The sequence below is a fragment of the Balaenoptera musculus genome, chromosome 1 (genome assembly GCF_009873245.2).
Source record: "Balaenoptera musculus isolate JJ_BM4_2016_0621 chromosome 1, mBalMus1.pri.v3, whole genome shotgun sequence".
NCBI lineage: Eukaryota > Metazoa > Chordata > Mammalia > Artiodactyla > Balaenopteridae > Balaenoptera > Balaenoptera musculus.
Window position 1 is genome coordinate 45913570 of NC_045785.1, and position 27491 is coordinate 45941060.

The 27491-nt window shown below is 49.5% G+C and overlaps 2 protein-coding genes across 2 annotated transcripts in view; both read left to right on the forward strand.

The window, feature by feature from the left end:
* The window catches only part of MROH7 (maestro heat like repeat family member 7), a 45026-nt gene extending 24500 nt beyond the window's left edge, over nt 1-20526 (forward strand). Inside the window, exons 13-22 of the mRNA XM_036867110.1 lie at nt 1509-1699; nt 3696-3833; nt 5671-5785; nt 11510-11650; nt 12337-12516; nt 13109-13264; nt 13554-13676; nt 17489-17591; nt 19686-19748; nt 20282-20526. Coding sequence (XP_036723005.1) covers nt 1509-1699; nt 3696-3833; nt 5671-5785; nt 11510-11650; nt 12337-12516; nt 13109-13264; nt 13554-13676; nt 17489-17591; nt 19686-19748; nt 20282-20526 — 1455 coding nt within the window. The remainder of the gene's footprint in view (nt 1-1508; nt 1700-3695; nt 3834-5670; nt 5786-11509; nt 11651-12336; nt 12517-13108; nt 13265-13553; nt 13677-17488; nt 17592-19685; nt 19749-20281) is intronic.
* Nucleotides 20527-24795: 4269 nt separating this feature from the next.
* TTC4 (tetratricopeptide repeat domain 4) overlaps nt 24796-27491 on the forward strand; it is a 36991-nt gene continuing 34295 nt past the window's right edge. The window contains exons 1-3 of the mRNA XM_036842212.1: nt 24796-24954; nt 25585-25702; nt 26838-26999. Of these exons, the coding sequence (XP_036698107.1) occupies nt 24844-24954; nt 25585-25702; nt 26838-26999 (391 nt within the window). The 5' untranslated portion in view covers nt 24796-24843. The remainder of the gene's footprint in view (nt 24955-25584; nt 25703-26837; nt 27000-27491) is intronic.

Sequence of the window (27491 nt, forward strand, 5' to 3'; positions counted from 1 at the left end):
CCCTGCACCCCTCACCGGCCTCTTGCCCTCACCCCTCACCGTGATCCTCTTGCTTGCATGGGTCCAACCTCGTTGTTCTTTGTCAGATCTTCTTCTTCTTCTTTTTTTTTTTTTTTTTAATATTTATTTATTTGGTTGCTCCGGGTCTTAGTTGCAGCAGGCGGGCATCTTAGTGTGGCATACATGTGGGATCTAGTTCCCTGACCAGGGATGGAAGCTGGGCCCCTTGCATTGGGAGCATGGAGTCTTATTCACTGTGCCACCAGGGAAGTTCCCTGTCAGATCTTCTTAAACACTGCTATCTTCTGTCACAGGGCCTTTGCACATGCTGTTTCCGCTGCCTAGACTGCTATCCACCAAGTTAACTTCTGCTTAACCCGTAGCTCTTATCACCTCCTCAGGGAAGCCCTCCCTGATTTCTCTGACCAGAGCAAATCGGTGCATATTATACTTTGCTTCACATACTTTATCTTGGGAGAGTTTACCCCAGCTGTGACTTAACAATAGTGTGTGTGTGTGTGAGGGGGTCATTTGAGTAATCAGTGAGATGCATGAATTCAGTGCCTGAGCCTGATATCCCCAAAGTCCAACATACACCTGGCACACAGTAGACTCAAAAATTTTTTGTTGGATTGATCTATTTATTCAACAGATATTGAGCACCTACTATGTGCCAGGCATATTCATAAGTTCTGGGGATTCAGCAGAGAACAAGACAAGCTGGTGGAAGGAAGCAAATAAAGAGGAGCGAGTGGTATTATTCCTTTACAGAGGAAGATACTGATGCTCAGAGACATTCCATGTCTCATGTAAGGTCACACAGCTAGTGACTGGTGGTGCCAGGACTCAGATCTCCTGCCCCGGAATCCCGTGCTTCACCCTGGATCTCTCTGCCTCTCTCCCCCAGCACTGAGTTCTATGACTAGGGCACCAGCACCCATTCGTTCCCTGGTTTGGGCATTCATGCACTCCTCCTCTGATCACTGTGTGTTGGCGTATTCTCATGTCACTCAGAGGAGGCAGTGAGGGCAGCCTAGTTTAACGGCCCTCAACGAAGAGGCAACTGGTGTCCCCCTCACCGTCTGTGTGCCTGCGTTATGAACCAGGAAGAGGCAGGGCTCACTACAGCACATAATCTGAAACCTGGCTTCAAGTCCCAGCTCTGCCACCAGGAGGCTGGGTGACCTTGGGCAAGTCTCTTCACCCCCTGAGCTTGTCTCCTCCCCTGCACAGTGGGATGAAGACTCTACCTCACAAATGTGGGAAGAGATCCTTCCACCATGATTCTTCCAGGGGTGTGTCAAAGGCAAAGGGTCGCTGTGATTGTTCTGGGGCAGGGCTCACCCAGAGAGCCAGGAGTTGGGGTGTGGTAGTTGCGGGGGAACCTGGGCTTGCCCAAGTTGGGTTAGAGAAGAGCAAAGATCCAGGGCCAGCCTCCTAGAGAAGCAGTCCAGGCCCTGCCAGGAGTGCTGGGACATATACCAGATCCCGCCCCCCACCCACCCCAGGCAGCCAGCGGCCTCTGTGAGCTCCTGTCCGTCAAAAGCTGCATGGGCCGCGTGAGGCGCATCTACCCCCAGCTGCTCCTGGCCCTGCTCATTCAGGTCCATTACCACATCGGCCTCAACCTGCCTGGCCACGTGGTTTCCCACAAGGACGCCAAGAAAGACGGACAGCCCTCTGGTTTCGTGCCCGTACGGTATGTTCCTACTGTCCCTGGCAGGGGGAGGGCCACCAGCAAGGGCCCTTCCGAAAGTCTTTAGGGCAGTTGATCAGTAGAAATTAGCTTTGGGACTAGAAGAGAAAACAGATGTGCACTTTTTTTTCTTTTTTAATTTATTATTTATTTTTGGCTGTGTTGGGTCTTTGTTGCTGTGCGCGGGCTTTCTCTAGTTGTGGTGAGCGGGGGCTACTCTTCATTGCGGTGCGTGGGCTTCTCATTGCAGTGGCTTCTCTTGTTGTGGAGCATGGGCTCTAGGCGCACGGGCTTCAGTAGTTGTGGCTCGCGGGCTCTAGAGCGCAGGCTCAGTAGCTGTGGCCCACGGGCTTAGTTGCTCCGCAGCATGTGGGATCTTCCTGGACCAGGGCTCGAACCCGTGTCGCCTGCATTGGCAGGCGGATTCTTAACCACTGCACCACCAGGAAAGTCCTCAGATGCATACTTTTATGAGAGAGCCAATCATGTGTTCAACAACTGTTTGTGAGCACCTGCTTAGTGCTGGACGGCAGGGAAGAATCGGCTTCCCCCAAGGAGCTCGCCATTTCGGTTTTCCTCCTCCCTCCCTAGAGATATTATTTGTATTAGATTTGTACCCAAGGCTGAACCATTTGATTTTTATTTATTTATTGGAACAGGTAATATAGGCACATGGGTAAAAATCTCAAAAGGCATTAAAAGGGAGTCTCTGTTCCTCTCTTTACCCAGTCATCTGCCCTAAGAACCAGGTTCTTTCTTGCCCTTCAGAGGGGGTTGATGTAGGGCTAAGCCCATGTGTTTTCATTCTCTACTTTTATACCAATGGTAGTGGACCTTACACAGTTATATATTTTTGCTTTTATTGTATACCATATCTCTGAGATCATTACATATAGAGCTGCCTCCTTATTTTTAACAGCCGCATAATATCCCTCTGTGTAGATTCCAATATACCATCATTTACTTAACCAGGATCCTCTCGATTTAGGTGCTTCACAGCATTTTGCAATTAGAAACAGTGCTGCGGTAAGTGAGGCTGTTTATATGTCTTTATACTTACATGTGATTGTATATGTAGGATGAATTCCTGAAAGTAGAATGTGTGCATCTGAAGGTTTCTGTATTTAAATATTATGGTGGAATAGGAATATGTGGTGGAAAAAGTTCTTGACCAGTGAGTGAAGGGAAAATGAAGGACCTCCTAAAGCACCCAGTTTGCCAAATTGCCTCCCACAGAGGACACCGCCGCCAGTAGTATATGACACTATTTATTTCCCCACAGCTTCACCAGCACATTCTCATCTTTGCCAATCTGAAAGTTGAAAAAAATGGTATTTTGCTGTAATTTTAGTTTGTATTTCTCTTATTATGAATGTGGTTGAGGTTTAAATGCCATTTCTGTTTCCTTTTCTGTCAGCAACCTGTTCTTGTTCTTTGCCTAATTTTACATAGGACTGTTGGGAATTTTTCTTATTAGTTTGTAAGAGCTCTTTATATATTAAGGACATTAACTCTTTGTCATTTGTATTCCAGTTTATCACTTAACCTGCAACAATTTGATGGTTTTTTGCTATTCAGAACTTTAACATTTTTATGTAGTCCAGTTCCTCAGTCTTTTCCTTTTTGGTTTCTATTGCGTGTTATGCTCAGAAAAGTGCTCTTTGAGGGATAGAGGGCAAGTAGTTGTGTAGCTGGGCTTGAAGTCAGGACACCTTGGGTTTGAGTCCTGGACTATAATAGTGCTTTGCGCTTTGGGTTAAACCAATTTAACCTCCTGGCAACTTGGTTCCTTGCCTATGAAATGGGGTAAGCAGTTCCTACCCTGACAGGTGTGTTGTAAGGACAAGATAGGATCTCATCACAGACGATACCATGTGCTGAGGCTGCGGAGAGAAATTTGTCTGGCAGATGGAACTGATGGTGGGAGAGACTTGGGTGGAGGTAGGTCTGGCCTGTTGGGGCCGGGTGACATGAGGTCTCAGCCCCCTTGTCTTGGCAGCTGGGTGGTCAAAGTGGTGAAAATCCTTCTGCTGAAGATGGGCTGCTCATACGAGGCTACCTTTCTGGAGGACCAGGGTGGCTGGGAGCTCATGGGGCAGGCGGAGAACCACCACCGTGGAGTGTCCCTGCTGGCCAGGTGAGGCCGGGGACCCCCAGGTCAGGGGTTGGAGGGAGGGGAGAGACCTCAGGGTCTTTGGAAAGACCTGGGTTTGCATCTCTCTCTGGGCAAGACCCTTCCCTCACTCCATCGTCTCTCCTCTGAGACTGGCAGAGTATCATCTACCTCAGAGGGCAGACAATTCAGATGTGAAAGATAGCACACACTCTACAAACTGTCGTTATAGCAGTACCTGCCATTGCAGAGCACTTAGGTTATTTATGAAGCACCTTTCTCACCACATTATGAATTTAGTTCCCACGCTAATACAGAAATTATGGTCTAGCCGAGCAGTTTATAGTGTGGCCTTGGAGCAGGTCTACCTGCGCCTGAATCCCAGCTTACCACTTCCCAGCTGTGTGACCCAGGGCAAGTTCGTTTCCTTCTCTGTGTCTCAGTTTTCCCACCAGTAGTATGGAAATAATAACAGGGCCCACCTCCAAGATTTAGGGTGAGGATTAAAGTACTTTGAACAGCCCCTGGCATATAGTAAGAGTTCAACACAGGTTAGCTTTTATTATCGTCATGCTGACTGGTGGGGCAGGGATTATTAATGTACATTTTGCAGGGGAGGGTGCCAAGGTTCAGAGGGGGACAGTTATATACCAAAGGTCACACAACCAGGAAGTGGCAAGGCTTGGAAATTACCTGCTGACCCAGATCAGGGTTGTTCCCCCCAACCACACACGCCTCCCATGGGGTCAGGAGAAGGGTGACACCTTGATTTCACTAATGTGGCTCCTGCAGGAAGAGTCTGCTTCTTAGCCCTGCACTCTGAGTGTCCAGGATGGTGCTCTCCCCAGGGGTCTCAGGATACAGCCGCATTTATTGAGCACTTGCTATGCTCTAGGCACCATGCAAAGAGCCGTACATTCATGGACTATTCCATTTAACCCTCACCATGACCGATGAAATAGCACTATTATTTTCCCAGTGTTACCCATGAGGAACCCGAGACCCAGAGAAGTTAAGTGACTTGCCCAAAGTCACACAGCTAGTGGTAAGGCCAGAATTTGAACCCAGGCTGTCTTATTCCAGACTCTGTTCTTGGCTGACACACTTTCCTGGATTCATTGATTAATGAAGCATAGTGCAGACTTGAGGGTGCATCAGAATCATCTACGGGGCTCGTTAAAACACTGCTTGCTGGGCCCCACCTCTAAAGTTTCTGATTCAGTTAGCCTGGGATGGGAGCCTGAGGATGTGCATTTCTAACAAGTTCCCAGGTGATGCTGATACTGCTGGTCCAGGGGCCGCACTTTGAAAACCACTGGCTTAGTAGAATGAACGAGGCAGCTGGAGTGGGGAGCCCTGGGTTGGGGCTCCAGCTCTGCCATTTTCCAGCTCTATGACCTTGGGCACTTCACACTCAAAGCCTCTGTTTCCTCATCTATGAAATAGGTTAACAACAGTAACCTACCTCAAAGGGTAATGGTGAGGATCAAATGCAATAACTACTTGAAAGCGTCTGGCTGCTGCCTGGTGCCAGTGAGTGGGTCCTCACACCCTTTCCTTCCTGTCTCTTCCTGCTGGAGTGGTCCTGTGCACTCAGGGGTCTTAAGCCTGTCTTTCTTACTGATTTGCTCTGTGCTCTCAGGCAAGTCACTTTCCCACTCTGGGCCTCAGTTTTCCCATCTGTAAAATGAAGCAGTTAGACCAAATGGTCTCTGAGATCCTGTCCAGGTGGGAAACCCTGGGGATGCAGGAACCCAGGTGACTTGGGCTTGCCCAGAGTTTTGAGTGTTGGGGCTAGGCCCCCACCCAGCACATCCCCCCAGGGCTGGAGAGCCTAAGGGCACTGTTCCCCCACCCCCAGGGCCATGGTGCACTACTCCTGCCAGGAGCTCTGCCGCATCCTCTATCTGCTCATCCCGCTTCTGGAGCGAGGCGACGAGAAGCACAAGATCACCGCCACTGCCTTCTTCGTGGAGGTACAGACTGGGCACTGGGCGTGGGGCAGGGGTCCCCCCGGGGCTTCCCCTGAGCACAGGCCTCAGTTCCCATTGCGGGTCATTTCTCCTGTGCAATAAGTACTTAACACTTTAGAGTCTTTCCTGAACATGATTTCTTTTGAGTACAAAGGCTTCGTAGCCCTCTCTCCCTCCTCCCTCCCATCTCTCCTCTTCTTTCTACCCGCTCCACCCCATTCCATTCTTCCCAGACTCCCCCTTGCCCCAGGCAACCACCAACCTTTGCTGGGTGCCTCTGTGTGCCAGGTACCAGATTGGAGACACAAATATGAATTTGACTCTGCCTTGCTCTCAAGGAGTTCTTGGCATGGGAGTGGAGACAGAGCACATCCCAATTATAACACAGGGTACTATAGAGTGACTTGTGCTATGATGGGGGCAGTTCAGGCTGTGGTGGGAGAACATCAGGGAGGCCTTCCTGGAGGAAGTGACAACTAAGCTGAGTGAGTGTATGGGGGTACTGGAGTGGGTACTGGGGAGAGATTAGTCAGGAGAAGGTTGGTAGGGTTGGCCCCAGAAGGGAAGACTTGCCAATAACAATAGCCAACATTTATTGAGCACTTACTATCTTCTAGGCATATTCTAAGAGCTTTACACATATCGATCCATTTAATCCTCACAATAATCCTATGATGCATATACTATTCCATCCCCTAGTTTAGAGGAGGAAACCAAGGCACAGATTTAAGTAACTTTCCCAAGGCCACACAGCTCATAAGTGGCTGATCCAAGATTCAAAGCCAGACACCTGGGCTCTAAAGTACACTCTCTCTTTCATTTTGTGTGTGTGCTTGTGGTTGTGTATGTGGTAAAAAATATATATTTCATGAAAGTTACCATTTTAACCATTTTTAAGTGTACAGCTCAGTGGCATTAAGTGCATTCACACTTTTGTGCAACCATCACCACCATCCATCTTCAGAAGTTTTTCATCTTCCTTCCCAAACTGAAGTTCTGTACCCATTAAACACTAACTCTCCCTCCCTCATTTCCTCAGCCCCTGTAACCGCCATTCTACTTTCTGTCTCTATGAATTTGCCTATTCTAGGTTTCATATAAGTGGATTCATCAATATTTGTCCTTTCATGTCTTGCTTATTTCACTTAATATAATGTCTTCAAGGCTCATCCATGTTGTAACGCAGGTCAGAATTTCATTCTTTTTTAAGTCTGAATAATATTCCGTTGTATGAACATACCACATGTTGTTTCTCCATTCATTGGTCGATGGACATTTGTAAAACCCACTCTCTCTTTTTTTTTTTTTTTTTTTTTTTTTTTTTTTTTATGCACTGTCTTTCTTTATTTAGCTCTGCTGATTTTGTTGTACACATGACAAGGACACATTCTGCCCATAAGAAGCATTTGTTACCTTCATACTTGGAGAACTGGTGACTTCTGCACCTTCCCACTGTCACCCTTTTGCCATGAAAAGAAACTAAAATCAGAAATTCACACTTGTAATAAATACAGAGAGTTTGCTGGTCTTAATAATTGTCTTACTCTCTCCATACTTGTCTGGAAGCTTCCAGAGGGTGGAACACAGTGTTTATAACATCTAGACCAAATTTCTATTGCAACTGATGATGCTTAGTAGAAGATCCATGACTACTTCCAACAATTTAATATATTTTATCAAAAGTTTGGTATTAAATTGAGCTGAAGTTAATAAAGTGTGGAAGACACTATAATGCAGAAGTCAGAAGCTTGGACTTAAGAAGAGACTTGCTTCAAAATCCAGTAAATAACCAGTCCTGGTTGTGAAACCATCTCTTGAAGCCTGGGTTTTCTCATCTAAGTTTCAGGAGGAAGCTCCTATATATTTGATGTCTCCACTTGAATTGGGTTGAGAAGATGATTTGCAAACTAGGTTCCCACTTCTCCATTCTTTGGTCATTGAATGAAGCCTGTGCTTTTCCACTCTCAGCATCGGTTTCATTATTGGCTGCTAGTGTTGGAGGGTCTCCTGCAGAGGCGGGGGCTGGCTCTGTTGCACCGTGGGGACAAGGACACTGGCAGCGGAGGTTCTGGGAAGTACTCCTTGGCGTGAGCCCTCCCACAGTCTGCCATTAGCCCCACCAAAGACAAAACCCACTCTCTTAACCGCCATCCCATCTTCCTCTTGTGACCTGCTGGCTGCCACACAGGGGGTCTGGGCTATCACCAGGGTCTGTACAGTGGGGCTCAGAGGTTCACTGTCTGCTCAGACAGTGGAAGGTTAAGGAAGGCTTCCTGGAAGAGGTGCCATTTGAGCTGGGCCTTGAGTAAAGATTGCCAGGCGGGCAGAGGGCAGCATGGCAATCCCGGCACTTCTTGCACCTTTCTGCCTCTCCAGTGGACTGTGAGTTTAGGGAGTAGGGACTACATTGTGTTTATGTTGCATCCTTAGACCCAGCGCCAAGAGGGCCCCCAAAAGTGGGGATAGAATGGATGAGTGAGCACCCAAGTGAACACTTTGCCTGGCTCTGCAGGCACCAGCAGAATATGTCACCTCCAAGAGGACAAGAGTGTGTCTTGGAGCCAGGAGTCGGGGTTACAGCCTCAGCTCTGCTGGGGTCTACTTCTAATTTCCCCCATGACCCTGGTGAGGAAAGGGAAAGTGCCATTTCTTGAGGGGCTGCCACATGCCGAACACCACGCTGACCTCTTTTATCTGCTACCCCACTTATCAGCACAGCAGCACTGAAAACCAGGAATTGTGAAGCTCATGTGTTGGCGAGGTAAGAGGCAGTTTTCAAGGTCACACAGCTCAAGTTGTCCAGAGAGATTCAGACCAGGTCTGCCCGCCTGGCTCCTCTATCCTGGTCAGCCTCGTGGGAGAGGTGGTCCTCTGTCTGTTAGTGGCTGCCACAGGGGCTCTTGGGGGAGGGGGGGTGGAGGTTGGGCTTCCTGTGTCCACAAGGTCAGGGACAGTAGGCTTAACCTTTCCCAGCATTCTCCTGGAGCCCTGAGCAGTGGCCCTCCCTCCCTGGGGCAGGGGTCCTCACCCAGCTTCAGTCCTTCTCCCACTCCCCAGAAGAGGTGGCCCACTCCTGGCCAGAGCCAGGCCCACCATGTTCACAGTGGTGCTTTGATGTCGCTCAGATGTCCCTCCCTGGCTCCCCCAGCCCCCCATGCTGTGACTGTGTGTGTGCTTGCTTCTTCCAATGGCAGGTGAAGTCCTCAAGGGAGCTGTGTGACCTTCGGCAAGTTGCTGAACCTGTCTGTGCCTTGCTTTCGTATAATACAGGGATAATGAATTGCCCATCTCATAGGGGTTTTTTTTTTAAGCAAAAATTTTAAATCTTTTATTGTTTCACTCTTATTTTCAAATAATTTTAGATGTAACAGAGGAGCTGGAAAAATAATAAGAAAGTTCCTGTATATCCCACACCCAGCTACCCCTGACAATAACAACTTACATAAAAATCGTACAATAATCGAAACTAAGACAGGGTACAATACTATAAACTACAGACTGCTCAGATTTCACAGTTTTCCACTGATGTCCTTTCTCTGTTCCAGGATCCATTCCGGATCCCACCTTGCACATTAGTTGACTTAATGGGACCTCCTTCATCTCCTCTAATCTTGTCTGTCATGGCCTTGGCACATTGAAAGACTAACTCTAGATATTTTGTAGAATGTCCTTCCATTCGGCTTTGTCTCATGTGTTCCCATGATTAGACTGAGGTTATGCATTTAGGAGAAGAACCTGTATAGGTGAGGTGACCTCTCAGGGCATCATGTCAGGGGGCCCATGGCCTCTATTTTAACTTCTTATTATTGATGATGTTAACTTTCATCAGTTGGTGAAGGTGGTTCTGACTGTGAGGGTAACACGTATCCTTTTGTAGTTAAGAAATATATGTGGAGAGATACTTTGAAACTAGGCAACTTAAACTTTTACCCCCTAATTTTAGCATTCATCAATGGATCCTGCCTGGAGCCATTATTCCTGTGGTTTTCTAATGGTGATTTTTCTATTTCCTTCATTCAGCCTACAATTATTAGTTGGAATTCTTCTGTAAGAGTTGTTCCTTCTACTTTCACGTATTTATTTGGTCATTTTTTTATAGCAATACAGACTTGTGGATATTTACTTGATTCTTTGGGTTATAATCCATTACTATCCTTATTTTTTTTTTTAACAGCTTTATTGGAGTATAATTGCTTTGCAATGTTGTGTTAGTTTCTGCTATATAACAAAGTGAATCAGCTATACATACATGTATATCCCCATATCCCCTCCCTTTTGCACCTCCCTCCCACCTTCCCTATCCCACCCCTCTAGGTGGTCACAAAGCACCAAGCTGATCTCCCTGTGCCATGCGGCTGCTTCCCTCTAGCTATCTATTTTACATTTGGTAGTGTATATATGTCCATGCCACTCTCTCACTTCGTCCCAGCTTCTCCATAGTGGCTGTATCAATTTACATTCCCACCAACAGTGCAAGAGGGTTCCCTTTTCTCCACACCCTCTCCAGCATTTATTGTTTGTAGATTTTCTGATGATGGCCATTCTGACCTCTCATAGGGTTTTGATGAGGATTAGGTGAGTTCACATTAAAGCACTTAGAACAGTGCCAGCACACTGGTGCAGAGCAGCAGTGTTGTATAGATGGGTGGAGGGCGGGTGGTAGGTGGAGCCCCACTTTTCCTGCCTCCCCCACTCCCCACCCCATCAACTGTCCTGCCTGCTCTCTCCAGCTCTTTCTTCTCATCACAGACATAGGGTCTCAATAGTCACAGTAGATGGAGGACAAGGGAGCAGATGGGAGAAGTGCTTATGAGATTGACTAGGCAGGAACTGAAGACCGGTTGGGTGCTGGATGGAGGTGGGGGGCAAGGGAGAGGAAGGAGATGAGAGTGATGCCTGATTTGGGGCTGGGACAATGGGGGGCTGGTGGTGCTAATCCCGCAATGGGGGGCACTGGAGGAGGGCAGTTCTTTTGTGGTGCGCAGGCTCCAGGGCACGTGGGCTCTGTAGTTTGTGGCACACGGGCTCTCTAGTTGAGGTGTGCAAGCTCAGTAGTTGTGGCGCACGGGCTTAATTGCCCCGCGGCATGTGGGATCTTAGTTCCCTGACCAGGGATCGAACCCACGCCCCCTGCATTGTAAGGCGGATTCTTTGCCACTGGACCACCAGGGAAGTCCCGGAGGGCAATTCTAAGGAGGAAAGGAATCATTTCTTGTTGGATGTGAACTCAGGCAACAAGTGTTCCCTGAGCACACACTTCACCCCAGAGCTTGTATCAGGTAACAGGCGCCCAAGGAGAAAGGCTCAGTTTGTGTCCTCAAGGAAGCCACCAGTGGGATAGGATACGGGAGGCAGATGCATAAGCACATGGGGGCACTAAGGTTTCCATGTTCAGGGCTCCCAGGGGCCCAGAGAAGGGGGCAGTCAGCCTAGGTGAGGCCTGGGGACACTGTCAAACATGGCTTCAGGGGGGCTGAGTTTTGGATGGAGCTGTGCACGGTGAGCTGGGGCTAGAGTGGAGGTGAGAGCCCCGGCAGAAGGGCATCCTGCCCGCACAGAGGGGACAAAACAGCCTGGGTCATTCCGTGAATGATGGGCAGCTTGTTTAGAAGCTGGCTGGTGGTAAGAATGTGGGCTAGAGGGTAGGCAGGTGTGAATGAGGCCCCAGAGGCAAACAGGGCCTGAGGTACCCCTTGGGCCAGGGAGTAATTACCCTTACTTCCTCAGCTCCTCCAGATGGAGGAGGTGCGACGGATCCCTGAGGAATACTCTCTGGGGCGGATGGCAGAAGGCCTGAGCCACCGGGACCCCATCATGAAGGTGCTGTCCATCCGAGGCCTGGTCATCCTGTCCCGAAGGACTGAGAAGGTGAGGGGAGGGGAGGGGAGAGCCCACCCAGCCAGGCCCCTGACAGGAGGAAGGATGGAGCTTAGCCATCCTTGACTGTCCATTGCTGGTGGCTGGAATCAGAGCTCATTTCTGTCTCTGCCTCAGTTATCCCATCTGTAAAATGGGTATCACTTAATAATTCCCTCTATACTTTATTCTTTAGAAAATAGTTTCTAATTCAGATTTTTCACAATGACCCTAAAGGCAGCGTGTACAGGAGGGGCTGGGGATGACAGTAATTATTCCTATTTTACAGATTAAGAAACTGAGTCCCAGGTTGTTGATATATCATTAACGTTTTTAAAAGTGCTGTGTTTTTCTCTACCAGGCACTGTTGTTGCAGCTTAGGATTTAGAGGGACAAAGGGACAGGATATAGACTCAGAAAGCTAACTAACAATGCATGGTATCATCTGTATAGTGCCAAGAAGGGGGGAGACAATAAAGGGCCTCAGGTATCCAGGCTAGGAAAGAGTCAGTGAGGCCAAAGAGGGCTTTGGGGACAGCAGAAGCTTGAGTGAGGGCATGCCAGGCAGGTGGGACAACATAAGCAAAGGCCTGGAGGTGGGACTTGCTTGACCAAGTTCATCTCAGTGAATCAGAGGCTGGGTCTCCCACCTGTTAGCACAGATAGGAGCCCCCATCCCAAATGCTCCTTCTCCACAGACCACCAAGGTGCAGGCCCTCCTGCCCTCCATGGTGAAGGGTCTGAAGAGTGTGGATGGGCTGCTGGTGGTGGAGGCGGTCAACAACATCAAGGTCATCTTCAAGGGGCAGGACCGGAAGCTGATGGACAGCTCGGTCTATGTGGAGATGCTGCAGATCCTGCTGCCACACTTCAGTGATGTAAGGAATCCCATGGGGGTGGGAGGACGGGGTGGGGTGGCACCCGGAGGGCAGTTCTTTACTGCTCTGGGAGTTGCAGTAGCTCCCACAGCTTGTTGGGACCTGGGCAAGGCCGAGTCAGCCCAGGGGAAGGGGCACTAGTCCCAACTGGTCCTCATCTCTTTGTAACTGGTTTGCACAGAGAGCGTTCCTTTTCTAATTAGTTCTCACATAGGGAGGTCTTTTTGTGTCATCAATTTTCCCCAGAGACTTGCCTCACTGTGATTGGTCCACCTAGAGGGGTCACTGGTTTTTGATTGGTCTCAGCAGAGGGGGGCATTTTCCCACTTGGCACGAAGGCACATTTTAGGCTAGTGGGGACCCTGGCTGGGAAGAGTGGGCAGAGCTCCAGACCTAGGCTTTGCTGAGGGAGACGCCAGCCCCAGATTGGCCCCACCAGGTGGCCTTCACTGTTTTCCGTCTCTGTGTGACTTGCGCCTGGAGGGGCCCTCAGAATGAGGGGAAGGAAGGCCATGTGCCTCCATGTGGGGCACAGAGGCCCAGGCAGCCTCCTGGAAGACGGAGCATGCCTGAGCCTCTGGATCTGCCCCAGTCACGAGAGGACGTGCGCTCCTCCTGCATCAACCTGTATGGCAAGATGGTCCGGAAGCTGCGGTGGCCCCGCACCCCGGCCATGGAGGAGCAGCTGATCAGCACCTTGGTGCCCCTGCTGCTGACCATGCAAGAGGGCAATGCCAAGGTGAGCCAGGTGAGTGCGCACGGCCCTGAGCCCTGAGGGCGCACCCCTCTTTACAGAACCCAACCTAGAATCACAGATGATCCATCACCGGACAGTTTATTTATGTCTGGCCAAGTCTGTTTATCAAAGGTACCCATGTCAGTATTTCTCTTCAAAACAGCCAACTTCACTTGTATGTTTCAAATAGGAATTGCTTTTCCAAAATCCAGTTTCATACAGTTTTTTTTTTTTTTTTGGAACACGTTCCGGCTATCCTGGAATTCCACAGCTCTGGTGTTCTCTTCCTGTTGGCCCCCAGCAATGTGTGAAGACCCTGTTCCACTGTTCTTGCTTCATGACTTGGGAATTGCCAAAAAGAGCTTACAGTCGGAAGCCCTGGGACAACCAGCAGCAGATGGTGGCCAAAATTTGCAAGTACCTTGTGAGTGCTTCCAAGACTACAGTGGGTCCTTATGAGTATGCTGCAGGTGGCAGGTTCTTTCCTTGCCTCTTTCTTCTCTTTACATGAGCATCCTTACTGACAATTCCATTACCACCTACAAGTCGTTGGCTCCTGGAAGTTCATCTTTGTCTCTGACTCCTCTCTCCACTTCTGGTGTTCCCTCTCCATGGCTTACCGGACATCTCCCCCAATGAACCACACTCACCTTAAGCTCAGCATGTCTCTTCTGAACTTATGCCCATCCCATGTCAGTTCTGCTCTGTCCCTCTAGATCCCCAGAAGCTGAAACCTAAAACTCTCTGAGGCTTATTCCTCTCCCCCACCTTCACCTTTGATCAATCTTAAATATCCTTAATACCTCTGAATCTGTCTTTCCCTCCCCCTCCCCACTATCATTACCCTTAGTTCAGGTCATGTTTGTTTCTCAGCAGGGCCATTGGTCCAGCCATCCAGTGGGTCCCCAAGCCTTGAATCTCATCCCCTCCAGTCTATTCCCCATTCAGGCCACCAAAATGGTCTGGTTAAAACACAGTCTGTCTATATTATATCCCTGCTTGAAGGGCTCCATTGGCTCCCTTTTCTACAACAGTAATTCCCAGTGTGTATTCTTCGCAACACCAGTCCTACAAGATATGCCCCACAGGGGAGAAAAGAAGTTCCAAGACAAATAAGTTTGGGAAATACTGCATCATCATCTTCCTCTTGGAGATCTGCAGTGCCATCGGTACATTAAAGCTCTGAGATGTTCTGTGCTGAGGAAATGTTTCATGGTTAATTCATGGTTTCCCAAAGTTATTTAACCACAGAACTCCCTTTCCAGATAACACCTGAGAACATCCTGCAGTAGGAGAGAGCCATATATACAGTGAAATGCTGCACTGCAAGATGCAGCCTGGTTCCTCCACATACAATTTGGGAAGCTTTGCCATCTAGGCCCATCTACCTTCCCTGTTGTTATGGGCCGCGTTCCCCAGGATGCAGACTCTGAGGCAGAGGTTGGCATGCAGGAGGTTTATTAGGGAGCCCCCTTGGGATCAGTCCCCGTGGAAGGAAGGGCAGAGAGCGGGAGTGGCAGAGGGAGGAGTCAAGCTGCAGTGTAGTTTCAGGGGAAGTCTCAGCCAACACTATGCTGAGATTCCTCACATTGGAACTAGGGGTCAGGTTTCCACATAGACCCAGCCATCTGTCAGTTTCCGGTTCTGTCCCTTGAAGAAAGTCTTGAGGTTGTGGATTGCCTTGTCGTTGGATGCCAGCCAGCCTGGGAAGGGTCATGACTTTGGGCCAGCAGTTCTCTTCCACCAAAGCAATCTGTACCTGGGGGAATAAATCCTTTACACCCTAAGGGAGATCTGGCTGGGGCCTACAGCAACCCCATTCTCCCACCAACCTAACAAAAATATACAAAGTAACAGATTGTTACTTTGCAACAATAATCGTTATCAACAATGCTCAAAACCTCTGCAATCCAGTGCCTGATATTTTACAGAGGGAGAAAGGCCTGGAGGAAGTGTTTGACCAGGGTTGCTAATTCAAATACTTACCATGATCTGTGACTGCGCAGATAATGATTATAAGTGACGTGGAGGTGGTAGGGCTGTGACAACCTGGCGCACCCAGGCTCTGGTTTTGTTTTTTTTTTTTTTTAAGCATTGGTTTTATTTTATTTTTTTCCTTTTTAAAAAAATATTTATTTATTTATTTATTTAGACTGTGCCAGGTCTTAGTTGCGGCACACGAAGTGTTAGTTGCGGCATGTGAAATCTTCATTGTGGTATGCAGGATCTTTTAGTTGTGGCATGCGGGCTCATAGTTGCGGTATGCGGGCTTCTTAGTTGCGGCATGCAAACTCTTAGTTGCGGCATGCAAACTCTTAGTTGCGGCATGCATGAGGGATCTAGTTCCCCAACCAGGGGTTGAACCCGGGCGCCCTGCATTGGGAGCGCAGAGTCTTACCCACTGGGCCACCAGGGAAGTACCCCCAGGCTCTGTTGAAACCATGAGTGGAGAGCTCCAGCTCAGCATGCAGCCCACTCTCACCAGGGCCTCCAGTTTCACAAGAAAGTCTAGATTTTTATAAGACATTAATTAACAAGCAATTTAGCTTATTTAAAACACTGTGCTGGCCCCTGCCCTGCCAGCCACTTGTGGCCTGTGGGCTGCCAGCTTGTGACCTCTGCATTAAGCCCTTCCAGATTCTCAGTCTCTTCTTTGTTCTCCAGGCATCAGCAGCTCTACTCATATGAAGGTCAACCTCTAGCCTTAGCTTTAAGAAGGGGTCGGTAACCTAGTCATTCATTCATTCATTCATCCAACACTTTCTGGGCACCTGTGCCATGCCAAGCTCTGTCCAGGGTACTGAGGACTCTGAGCTGAGTGAGATGGCCCGTTCTTTTGGGGGAACACAAGGTTCAGTGGGGGAGATGGGTATAAATAATTATAGTCCAATGTCATAGGTGCCATGACAAAGTCTGTGCAACATGCTATGGAAACATCAAGAGTGGTGGGATCAGCTTTGCCTAAGGGTTGTGGAAAGCTTTGGGGAGGAGATGGTTTCTGAGCTGAGCGTCAAAGAATGAGAGGGAATTCATCAGGAAGGAAAGAGGGAAAGGCACTCCAGTCAGGAGCAATGGCTTGTACCAGGTAGAGATCTGGGGAGAGCTGGGCCATGACCTGGGACCGGAGCATGGTGTGCATGGAGGTGGTGATGGAAGTTGAGACTGAGAAATAACATGATCATGAACACTTTGCCCACCAGGCCCAGGAGTTTACTCCCTGACATGCAGATTGTCAACAGGAGAGTGATCAGATCAGACTTCTCTTCATCTCCCTCAACAGTCTCTTAGCAGATTGCCTGCCCCCTAGTTTCTACTTAATCACACCCAACCTGAACACCACTGTCAGACTATTTTGCCCAAAACATTGCTTTGTCATTGCCCTATTAAGAATGAATGCTGGCTTCGTATTTTCTAATGCATAATGAAGCCCTATTCCTATCTGGATTTTAAGGACTTTTAAGACCCTCCTAAGTCTCGTTTATTCCCACTGCTCTGTAACTTGAATCCTTTACCTTGGTCAAACCTGTCTCCTTAGTCATGTCCCTTGCATGCCATGTCCATTCTCAGCTCTGGCTGGACTTGCATTTTATTTTATTTTTTTAAATAAATTTATTTATTTATTTATTTATTATTTTTTGGCTGTGTTGGGTCTTCATTGCTCCGTGTGGGCTTTCTCTAGTTTTGGAGAGCAGGGGCTACTCTTCATTGCGGTGTGCGGGCTTCTCTTTGTGGTGGCTTCTCTTGTTGCAGAGCATGGGCTCTAGGTGCACAGGCTTTAGTAGTTGTGGCACGTGGGCTCAGTAGTTGTGGCTCGAGGGCTCTAGAGCACAGGCTCAGTAGTTGTGGTGCATGGGCGTAGTTGCCCTGCAGCATGTGGGATCTTCCCAGACCAGGGCTTGAACCCATGTCCCCTGCATTGGCAGGTGGATTCTTAACCACTGTGCCACCAGGGAAGTCCCTGGACTTGCATTTTAGAACTTACCTTTCGGCTGTAGCAGGTGGGTGGATTGGAAGAAGAGACGCCCAAGGCAGGAGGACCATTGAAGTGACTGTTGCAATCAGCTAAGAGAACATGAGGCCTGGCCTCTGGGAGAGTCCAGAATGGGTAGCAGAGATGTTTAGGAGGCAAGGAGCCAGGACCTGACTGCCTGACATGGTCCCCGTTCCTAGCTTTGGGAGGGGTGGATGGGTAGTCCCTCTGAGGGCCCAGCACTCTCAGGTTTCTCTTTGTCCCAGGTGGACACCCATCGAGACAGTGCCTTCACGTTCCTCAGCCAGAGCCTGGAGTACACCAAGAGTTCCAGGGCCTCCCTCCGGAAGTCCTCGGTCATGTTCATAGGTAACCCGCCCTAGCAGAACTAGTCCTACCGCTTCCTCCCCTTGGAAGGAAGCTGCGGCCCTTCTGGCTCTGGGTGGATGCCTCCCCTTGGGTGCAAGGCTTGGCCAGCAGACGGCCTTGGTATAAATTAGAAAGGTCTCCCCTCCTCTGAGATCACTGCTTGGGAAGTGAGCCAAGGTCACAACCTTGGCATCTGTACGCAGAAGTGCTGCTTCCCCCCTGAGTACGGTGGGGTCCAGGCCCAGCAGGAGCTTGCTGTTGACCTCAGCAGGAGGCGCCAAGCTGCACAGTGGAGAAGTGAACTAGGATCTCAGCTCCATGATCCCCTTTCTGTGTGACCCCAACTGAGTCACTTACTCCCACTGAGCCTCCTCCGTAAGATCTGTAAGATCATCGGTAAGATGGGGATCAACTCCTACTTCACGGACCGGATGAGAATATTTTTTGCGTGTGTGAACACTGGCAGATAAAGATGCTCCCTCAGTGTTCGTCACCTTCATCCTTCTTTCCACAGTCCCGACCTCTGCCTTTCTGGGGGGAAAACCATAGATTCCCCTAGCTCAGAGTCCCCCCATAGGACCCTTCTGATGGCATGTTCTCCTCTCAGCTACTCCCCTCCCCTCCGCTCCCTGAAATATCCACACACCCTTCAAGGACCAGGAGACCCTACTGCAGAGAGGCTTGGAGAGGATGACATTCCCAGCCCTCCACCTTGTAAAGCGATGTTTCTTTTAGTACCTTCGCCCAATTCACTTGCAGTTTTTCATCCATCCTGTCGTCCATGCATGCATTCATTGGCTTATGCCGCAAACATTGATTGATCCTCTACTCTGTGTCAGGCACTGCACTTAGTCTAGAGAAACACAGAACTTTTCAGGAGGTGATGCTGATGTCTGGGGGTGGGGAGGTGTAGGGGGTGGCTCTTAACATGATCAGTTCCGGGACATATGAGTGATGCCCAGGACAGGGGGAGGGTGTGGGGGGGTGGGCGGGCAATCCCTCAGGGTGTGGGGACTGGCTCAGGGACACCTTCTCACACAAAGTGACATTATTTCTTAAATTATGACTTCTCTAAATCTTGCTCCAAATTAATCACTTCTAAAAATATTGGTGTTTAATACCCTGGGAGTCTTCTCTGTGTCAGGGCCTGTACTGGGAAAAGAAACCTGGTAGCACCTGCATCTGCCCGCAGACAGCTCCTAGTGTGGTGTTTTGATTCCTAACCTCTTGTGGGTTATGGATCTTTTGTGAGACCCTGAAGAAAGTTATGAGCACTTTCCCTAGAAATATGCATATAAGCATACACTCAGAGACTATCCTTCCTACTCCCCCATCCCCAGTGGATCTAAGCTGAAGAAACCCCTGGTCTGGTGGGAGATGTTCACGAATCACAAGTCAAATACAACACAGTATATACAGGTAGAGAGAAACTCAGAGACTCTGGGAACCCAGAGAGGCATTTAACTAGCTTGGGGGCAGGGTCAGGAAACATTTCCTGGAGGAGCGACTGTGTTAAATTGAATATTCAAGGACAAATAGGAATTAGCCAGGCACAGAAGTGTGGGAAGGGCCTTTTGAGAGGTACGGCTCATTCAAGGATCCGCACGTAATTTAGGAGCTGGGCATGCAAGCTGGGAGCAGGGTAGGGCTGAGCAGTGTGGCCGAGGAGCTGAGTCTCAGCCCCTCCCGGGGCCCCACCAACCACCTGCCTGGAAGGTATGCGACGCACTTGGTACCCTTCCCGTTACTGTGGCTCAAACTCCCTGGAGGAGGGGGTGCCGAGGCAGCACCTCCCTGAGTCTAAGGACACGAAGGACCAGCCTGGGGAGGAGACCACCTAGGGCCACCTCTCAGAGTCAGCTGCAACCCAGCTCCTGCCCCTGTCCTGGTGCCACCCCTGCCTGCTGGACCTGCCACCTCTCCTAGGAATCTGTGTCGTAGGGAATCTGTCCCAGGTCAAGACAAAGTTCTCTGTTTGTGTCCTTACTTGTGGGGCTGGAAGAGGGTAGGGAGAGCTTTTCTGAGGGGGTCTGGTCCAAAGGTGGGGGTCGGAGTCAGGAGGTGGAGGCACTCACCTCTCGGATTATGCTCAAGGGTCCCTGGTCCCCTGCATGGAGAGCATCATGACAGAAGATCATGTGAACCAAGTTAAAGCCGGTAAGTCCTGCCCTGCGTTGGTGAGATTTCAGAGGCCAGTGAGGGAACGAGTAGGCTCACAGTGGGTAATGGGAAAGGTAAGGGTTATGTCCCAAGGCCAGGGGCTTCAGCTCAGTCCAGTTGTGTTGGTATTGACCCAGGCAAGTACATGTTAAGTACTATGGAGTCACCAAGACACAGACACGCAACTCCACCCTAGGGGAGCTTATGATCCAGGAAACGAGGTTCAGAAAATAAGACCAAAAACCATTTAGTGTAGAGCAAGTAGTTCAGACTCTTAAGGGAGCACGTAAATTTTGTAACTGGGGAAGCTGATGGGAGCATGAAGGTAGGCTAGGGTAGTCCAAGAAGGCTTCCTGGAGAAGGCAGGTTTTGATTCAGGCTTCAAAAGGCATGAACAATTTGAAGAGCTGGGAGATGAGGGGATGCTGAGCAGAGTGCTTAAGCCAAGGCATGAAGGGAGAAGGATGAGGCGTGAGACTCATGGGGGGACCTGGTCTTAACAAGCGACTTCTCTCCTCCCCATGACTCAGCTCTGGAAAACTTGAGACACGACCCAGAAGCATCAGTGTGCATCTACGCGGCCCAGGCCCAGGACAACATCCTGGCCAGCTGCTGGCGGAACTCTTGGCCACTGCCACATGGGGACTCTTGGGTGTGTGACCCGGCTACCACGCACTGCTGGAGCCCTAGCTGTGAGAACCTGCCCACTTCCCACCAGCGGCGCTCCTGGATCATGCAGGCGCTGGGTTCCTTGAAGATGTCCTTGAAGCAGTGATGTCCCTGAGCCCCCAGCCCTCCTCGGAGGTGGCCACGGCCCCAGCCATGCTCACTATAAATGCCACATGTTTTGCCTCTCCTCACGGAGTGTTTCTTATGAGATGAGCATGGCCTTCATCATTGAGTCAGTCAACATTTACAGATGCACATAGGCTGTCTTGTCCACATCTTATAAGTGGGGAGGCTGAGGCTCAGAGAGGTGGTGTGGCTTGCTCAAGGCCACACAGTAAGTCTGCTAGATGTCTCAGGTTCCCCTCCCTCACAGGGAGAGAATAAGAACAAAAGGAGATGATGATTTGGGTAGCCTTTGGAGGAGGAAAAGAGAACCCCCTCCACCCCATGATATCATGCATATCCCAGAATCCTGATCTCTGAGTCCCACCCTCCAGTCTTTGCCCAGCAATTGGCCACCACTCATTCAGGCAATATTTATTGAGCACCTAACCCTGGCCAGGCCTGCTCTGGGTGCCAGAGATACAGATGTGAATGAGTCCCAGCCCCAGGCCCTGGGCAGTTCATAGTCCGAGGCAGTGGTTCTCAACTGGGGGTGATTTTGGCCAGGTCTGAAGACATTTTTGGTTGTTACAACTTGGGGTGGGGATATTATTGTCATTAGTGGGTAGAGGCCAGGGAGGCTGCTAAACATCCTACAGTGCACAGGGCAGCCCTACAGCAAAGACTTGTCCATCTCAAATTGTCAAAAGTGCTAAGGTTGAGAAACTTTGGCCTAATGGAAGTATCAGAGACATATAAAGACATAACAGCCCAGCGGGTCAATGCTGTGCTGAACGGCAGCATAGGGGCTGCGAAGTCCAGAGGAGGTACATCGGCCAGCTGGGGGTCGGAGTGTCAGGGAAGGCTTCCCAGAGAAGAGACGTCCCCTCCAGGGGGTTTGGAAAGATGACCATATGACAGGCGTGTATGGAGAAGAGCAGGGCACATGGGACCAAGAACCAACTACAGATATGTAGGTGCCCTGGAGCCCAGAGTGGGAAGGAAGAGGAGGACAAGGGCTGGGTCAGTATGGCCTTGGAGCCTGTGTTAAGGAGGAAGACTTCAGAGAGTCTGGGAAGGCATGGTGGGAAGGGGAGAGGCAAGCAGTGGGGAGATGTGGGCAGATGTCTGCTTTAGAAAGCTCCCTCCTCATGTGCATCCAGGCACTGCTGATAGGAGGGCAGATGGTAGCCATTCTGGACAGGAATCTGTCACTCTTCAGTCATACTAGGTTTATGCATGCCCATAACTCAGCAATTCCACTCGTGGGCACACATGTCAGGGAAATATTCCCATAGGTCCGTCAGGGGAGATGTATGAGGAAGTCTTAGTGTTATCTGTGGTGCAAGGGAGAGGGGGCGGCCTGAGGATCCATCCTCGGGAAGTGAATGGGCGCTGTGGAGTCCCACCCAGCAGTTAGGGGCAGTAGGGGTACATGTAGCACCATGGATGGGACCTAAAACCTAGTGCTGAGGGAAAAAACTCTATAAAACATATGCACAAAAGAAGATGCATTTTGCAAGGACACTTACAAACTGAAAATGTACATTAAAACACATTAGAGTGATAGGAGTGGGAAAGGAGGAGGGCTCTGGAGCATAAAAGGGAATAAATCAGAAAACAGAGAGGAAGAAAGCTCATGCAGGAGTGGAGGGAAAGTGCTGGGTCGGGGGGTTGGACAAGCGCACAGACAGGGAGACCTGGCTAGAGGCTTTCGGAGCCTGGCAAGGGCCTGGGCTGCAGTGCAGGATGGAGAGGGTGACTGGACCTGTGGGAGATTGAGGAAGGAGAATTTTCAGAATCTGGTGGTTGACAGGAGGGAGAGCGAGACGTCAGGATGGTCCCCAGGTTTCTGGGTGGGTGACTGGGCCAATGGTGTCCCCCAATGAGTGTCCCTCAGGACCAGGAGCAGGTTTGGGGAGGGGGGAGTTCAGTCTGGACTTGGTGAACTTGAGGGGCTTGTCTGCCATGCTAGTGGAGACCGCCCCCAGGTGCTGGCTGGAAACAGATTTGGGATTCATCTGTGCACAGGTGTGAGCTGAGATTCCCTGGGTGAGTGTGCAGAGCAGGAGGAGACGTAAGCCTGAGGGGCACCTACATTTAAGCTCCTGCTGGGGATGAGGAACCCATGAAGTTGACCACACAATCATCTTCCAATAAATGTAGGCCAAGGCCATCAGGATTCTGGGCCTGAGAGAGTAGGAAATGGGGTGGCCATTTTGCATAACCTTGTCCATTGCCAAGAATGTTCACGAGCATTGCCTCGTTTGAATCTCACAGTAGCCATATGGAACTAAGGGGAAGGCAGGCTGGCTTCATTGCCCACATTCTCCAGATGAGGACAGGGCTCAAAGACGGGTGTTGGGTGTTGGGTGATTGGGTGTTGTCCAATGTCACGCCAGGAAGCAATAGAAGTGTGGATCCCAAAGGCCTCCCAACTCCCATGCTTGAGCCCTTTCCACCTAGAGACACTGCCGTTTTCATTGGCCAGCACCCTGGTCTCGGTGGCCTTGATAAATAACAGCCACCTATTCTGGGTCTGGGTGGTCTTGAAGCACAACGGAGTCTGATAGGCTCAATTATTGGCCAAGGCCCCCAAGTAGTCTCGAGTTGGAGGGGTCAAGGAGCACTTCCCTCCTCTGAACCTTCCCTACCATCACCTGTAAAATGAGTTCTTACAGGATTTTATAGGAATCAGATTTTAAAAAGGAAGCAAAAAGACTTTGTAGGCTCTGTATTCAAGAAGGGAAAAGAAATGAAGAGACTAAAAGGGAATCCTTAGGGAGTGGGCTAGAGGAGGAAGTGTGGAAAAGGAGGTTTGGATTTAGAGGAAAGGGAGCATTTGGACCAGGTGTTCTGCTGGGTGTGGGTGAGGTAGAAAGGAAAAGACACAGTCCTGGCCCTGGAAGGCTCCACGTGTCATCCTTAGCCCTGCTGTCTGTCTCATCCTCGTGTCAAATAATGAGCAAGACTGCCAGCTCTGCTTCTGGGCTTCAGATCTCTTTTCTCCCCTGGCCCCTCACCAGCATTCTCCTTGTCAATCTCTTAATCCAGACTCCCCCATCAGTCCTTCACCTGGCAACCCAGGCCTTCCTAAGACAAATTTGCCCGTAGGTCTGTCAGTGGCTCACTGTCCTCTGCAGGATAAAGGGCTACAGGGCAGTCAGGCCCTCTGGCCCCCACCCACCTTGCTGGCTTTCCTCTTAACTCTTGCGGTAGCCAGCATGCAGGCTGTTGCCCACCAGCATGTCTCTGCACATGGGCTCCCACTGCCTAAAATGCCCAACTTCCCTTCAGCCCCCATCCATCTGCAGAGATAGTCCTCATCTCTGCTCCCAGGTTTGTGTCACCTCCTCTGTGAAACCTCCCTGAACCCCCCAGGGAACAGCCACTCCTCTGCGCCTCCACCGCGCAGGCTTGTGACCAGCCGGGGTTTAGATTGGTCTGCCACCTGCCTGCCTTTCCTTCTAGACTAGGCTGTGAGCTGCCAAGACTGGAGCACCCGATGCAGGGCCCAGCAGCCATTTGCTGGGTAACCCAGGGGTTGCAGGAAGGCTTACCCGGCCCGGAGGCCTTGTTCCCATCTCAGCTGTGGGGACTGAGGGTAGAGGTGGTTAACCTCAGAAACAGAGTCTGAGCACATCACTCCTTTCCTCAGAACTCTCCAGAAGGTCCCACTGCACGCTGTGGAAAACCCAAACGCTCAGACTCACAGCCCATTATCCCTCCCACCTACCTTCTACTCACACTCCTTGCTGCACCCCCGAGCCCGGCCCTCTCTGTTTCCTCCATGGGGAATGCTCTTGAGCAGACAACCCCTGGCCTCTTCCTTTGCTTGAATGCCTGCCCACCCTGTTTAAAACTTTTCTTCCATAGTCCTTGCTACCACCTGACAAACTCTCACATCTTATTTGTTTATTGTCTGTCTCTCTCCTCTACCTTATCAACTCCTAGAGGGCAGGGATTTTACCTGCTTTGCCTAGCGCTGTATACCCAGAGACTAGAACAGGCCTGGAACACGGAAGGAGCTTAGGAAGTATGTGTTGACTGAATGGTTGAATAAATGAATGAATGAAGTGATAGTGGGGTATCGTGGGGCCCTGGCCTTATCCACGACCCCAGAAGTACTCGGGAAGGCGCGGCGGGGCCGGGGCTTCCCGGGGGAGGGGTGGAGTCGGGTTGGCCACGCCCCCAGAAAGGCGGAACCAGAGGCACAAGGGCCGGCGCAGCCCGGAAGATTGAGGGAAGGGTACCCACGCCGCCGGAAGTTGTCGAGCGATTCTCGGCGCCTGGACCGTGGCAGGAGAGCTAGGGAGCTGGCATGGAGCGGCCGGAGTCGGATGCGGCCTCTGAGGACGCCATGGACTCGTTCCTGGAAAAGTTCCAGACCCAACCTTACCGCGGCGGGTTCCACGAGGACCAGTGGGAGGAGGTGGGCGGCCCCGGGGTCTCCGCAAGTGTGTGTGTGTGTGTGTGTGTGCGCGCGCGTCGTCCGAACTCCTGGGGCCTCCATGGCGCCGAGGCGCCTCCCTCACCTCCGAGCCCTGCCGCTGTCAGCGGAAAGGTGGTTTCTACTTGAGTGTTAAAAATAGGCCCCGAAGTTTTGAGGGTCTTCTTAAGCTGCCAGTACGTTTAGGTGTCCAGGTTTTGGAGTCAGAAACCTGTGACTCCACCACTTACTGGCTGTAATACTGAGTCAGTTATTTCACCTATCTGAGCCCGTCCCCTCATTTGTAAAATTCCTCTAACTAACACCAATCTCGTGGGATTGTGGCAAAGCTGAAGTGAGAGGGTGGGTAAAGTGCCAGGAACATACGAGCGCTCAGCTGTTGGTGATTACTACCACTCTTATAAGAATGTGAGAACTGAAGGATCTTTAGGGATTATTCTACACTCTGTTTTACAGATGGGAAACTGGGGCCTGGATAGGGAGAGAGAAAGGCAATCATGACGATTTGCAAATTATGATGAGTAAGAAAACTTTGATGTAGAGACATGGAATTGAATGTACCCAGTAGAAAATCCTATTCATGTAGTTCATTCTTCTCTTAACAACCTCCAGGAATTTGAAAAGATCCCCCTATTTATGAAGAAAGCGCCATCAGAAATTGATCCCCAGGAGAATCCTGACTTGGCTTGCCTCCAGTCAATTATTTTTGATGAAGAGCGATCTCCAGAAGGTATCTTCAATGACTCTAACATTTGTTTTGCTCCTCCACTGAATTGAGGTAAAGTGTGAGTCAGAAAGCTTCTGATGGATAACAAGAAGTAGTTAGCCCCAGCTAACTTGTCAATATTTATTCCAAATATACTTCTTTGGATACCTACTAAATGCTAGGCATTGGGGATACAGGAATGAATGAGACTGCCCTCAAAGGTTACATTCCAGTGGATAGCCAAACTGCCCTAAAGAATCAGGACAAACCTGTGTGATAAGTGCCAACGTGTAACTATAGGTGCTGTTGGAATACTAAAGGTGGGGGAGGTAGGAGTGGGCTTTCACTGGGTGGGAAATTTGAACTGAATTGTAACAATTTTATAGGCTTTTGCTAAGTTGAGAAGGGTAATTTGCATTTCAGGGACTCAAACAACATGTGCAAAAACAGAAGTGTAATTTCCCCCCATTTCTTCTGTACTTAAAAAAAAAGTCCTCTCAGACTTCCCTGGTGGCATAGTGGTTAAGAATCCGCCTGCCAATGCAGGGGACATGGGTTTGAGCCCTGATTGGGGAAGATCCCACATGCCACGGAGCAACTAAGCCCGTGTGCCACAACTACTGAGCCTGCGCTCTAGAACCCGCAAGCCACAACTACTGAGCCCATGTGCTACAAGTACTGAAGTCTGTGCGTCTAGAGCCCGTGCTCCGCAACAAGAGAAGCCACCGCAATGAGAAGCCCGCGCACCGCAATGAAGAGTAGCCCCTGCTCACTGCAACTAGAGAAAGCCCGCATGCAGCAACGAAGACCCAACGCAGCCATAAATAAATAAATAAGAAAAAAGCAAAATAATATTTGAAAAAAAGAGTTCTCTCTTCAAGAGCTAGGATAAGTATACTTTTTTCCTTTATGCTTTTTTTTTTTGTAAGCACTTAATAATCTACCTTGTAAGATAGTTGTAATTGATTGTAGTTAAGTATGTGTGACTTTATTTCTCCATGGTGATACCCAGTTTTATAGCATTCATTTTTGAGTTTTATTTCCCTATTGGTTTCTTGTTTTTGTTTGTCATATATTACATTATTGCATGATTTAGAATTATTTTTAATGAGCCCTTTAAAAAATAGGAAATAGTGATCATTTTTTCTCTTTTTTGCAGAACAGGCCAGGACCTTTAAAGACGAGGGCAATGATTACTTTAAAGAAAAAGACTATAAGAAAGCTGTGATTTCGTACACTGAAGGATTAAAGAAGAAATGTGCAGACCCTGATTTGAATGCTATTCTTTATTCCAACCGGGCAGCAGCACAGTACTATCTGGGTAATTTATTCCATTATTTAGTACTTTCTAAAAAATTAACTTATGATAAAAACAACTATATGATGGCTAGTGGAGGGTTTGAGAGTGTTGGAGGAAGAGGAGCTGCTTATCCCAGAAGCCTAGGATAGCTTACTCTAACTGAACTCTGCTCTTCTAGATAGACTTGGTGAAAAGGGAAACCAGGTAGGTTGTATAATTCTTACTATCTGAACCAAATGAGTAACATCAAATACCTTAATACATGAGTTGGTATGATCTGGAATTTTTGAGCCCAAATGCTTCTACTCTCTCTCTCAAAAAAAAAGTTTTTTTCTGGCCTCTTCTCAAGGATGCTGGAAGAGTTGAGGCAATAGAGTTCTTTGTGTGAGAGAAACTGTATTAATACAAGGGAGAATTTCTCAAAGAGTATTCTGTGGGACCTTTGAAGTAAAACATTCTTTGGACAAGTAAATTTGGACAGTGCTCCTTCTTCATGGGAGATTTGCAGTGCAC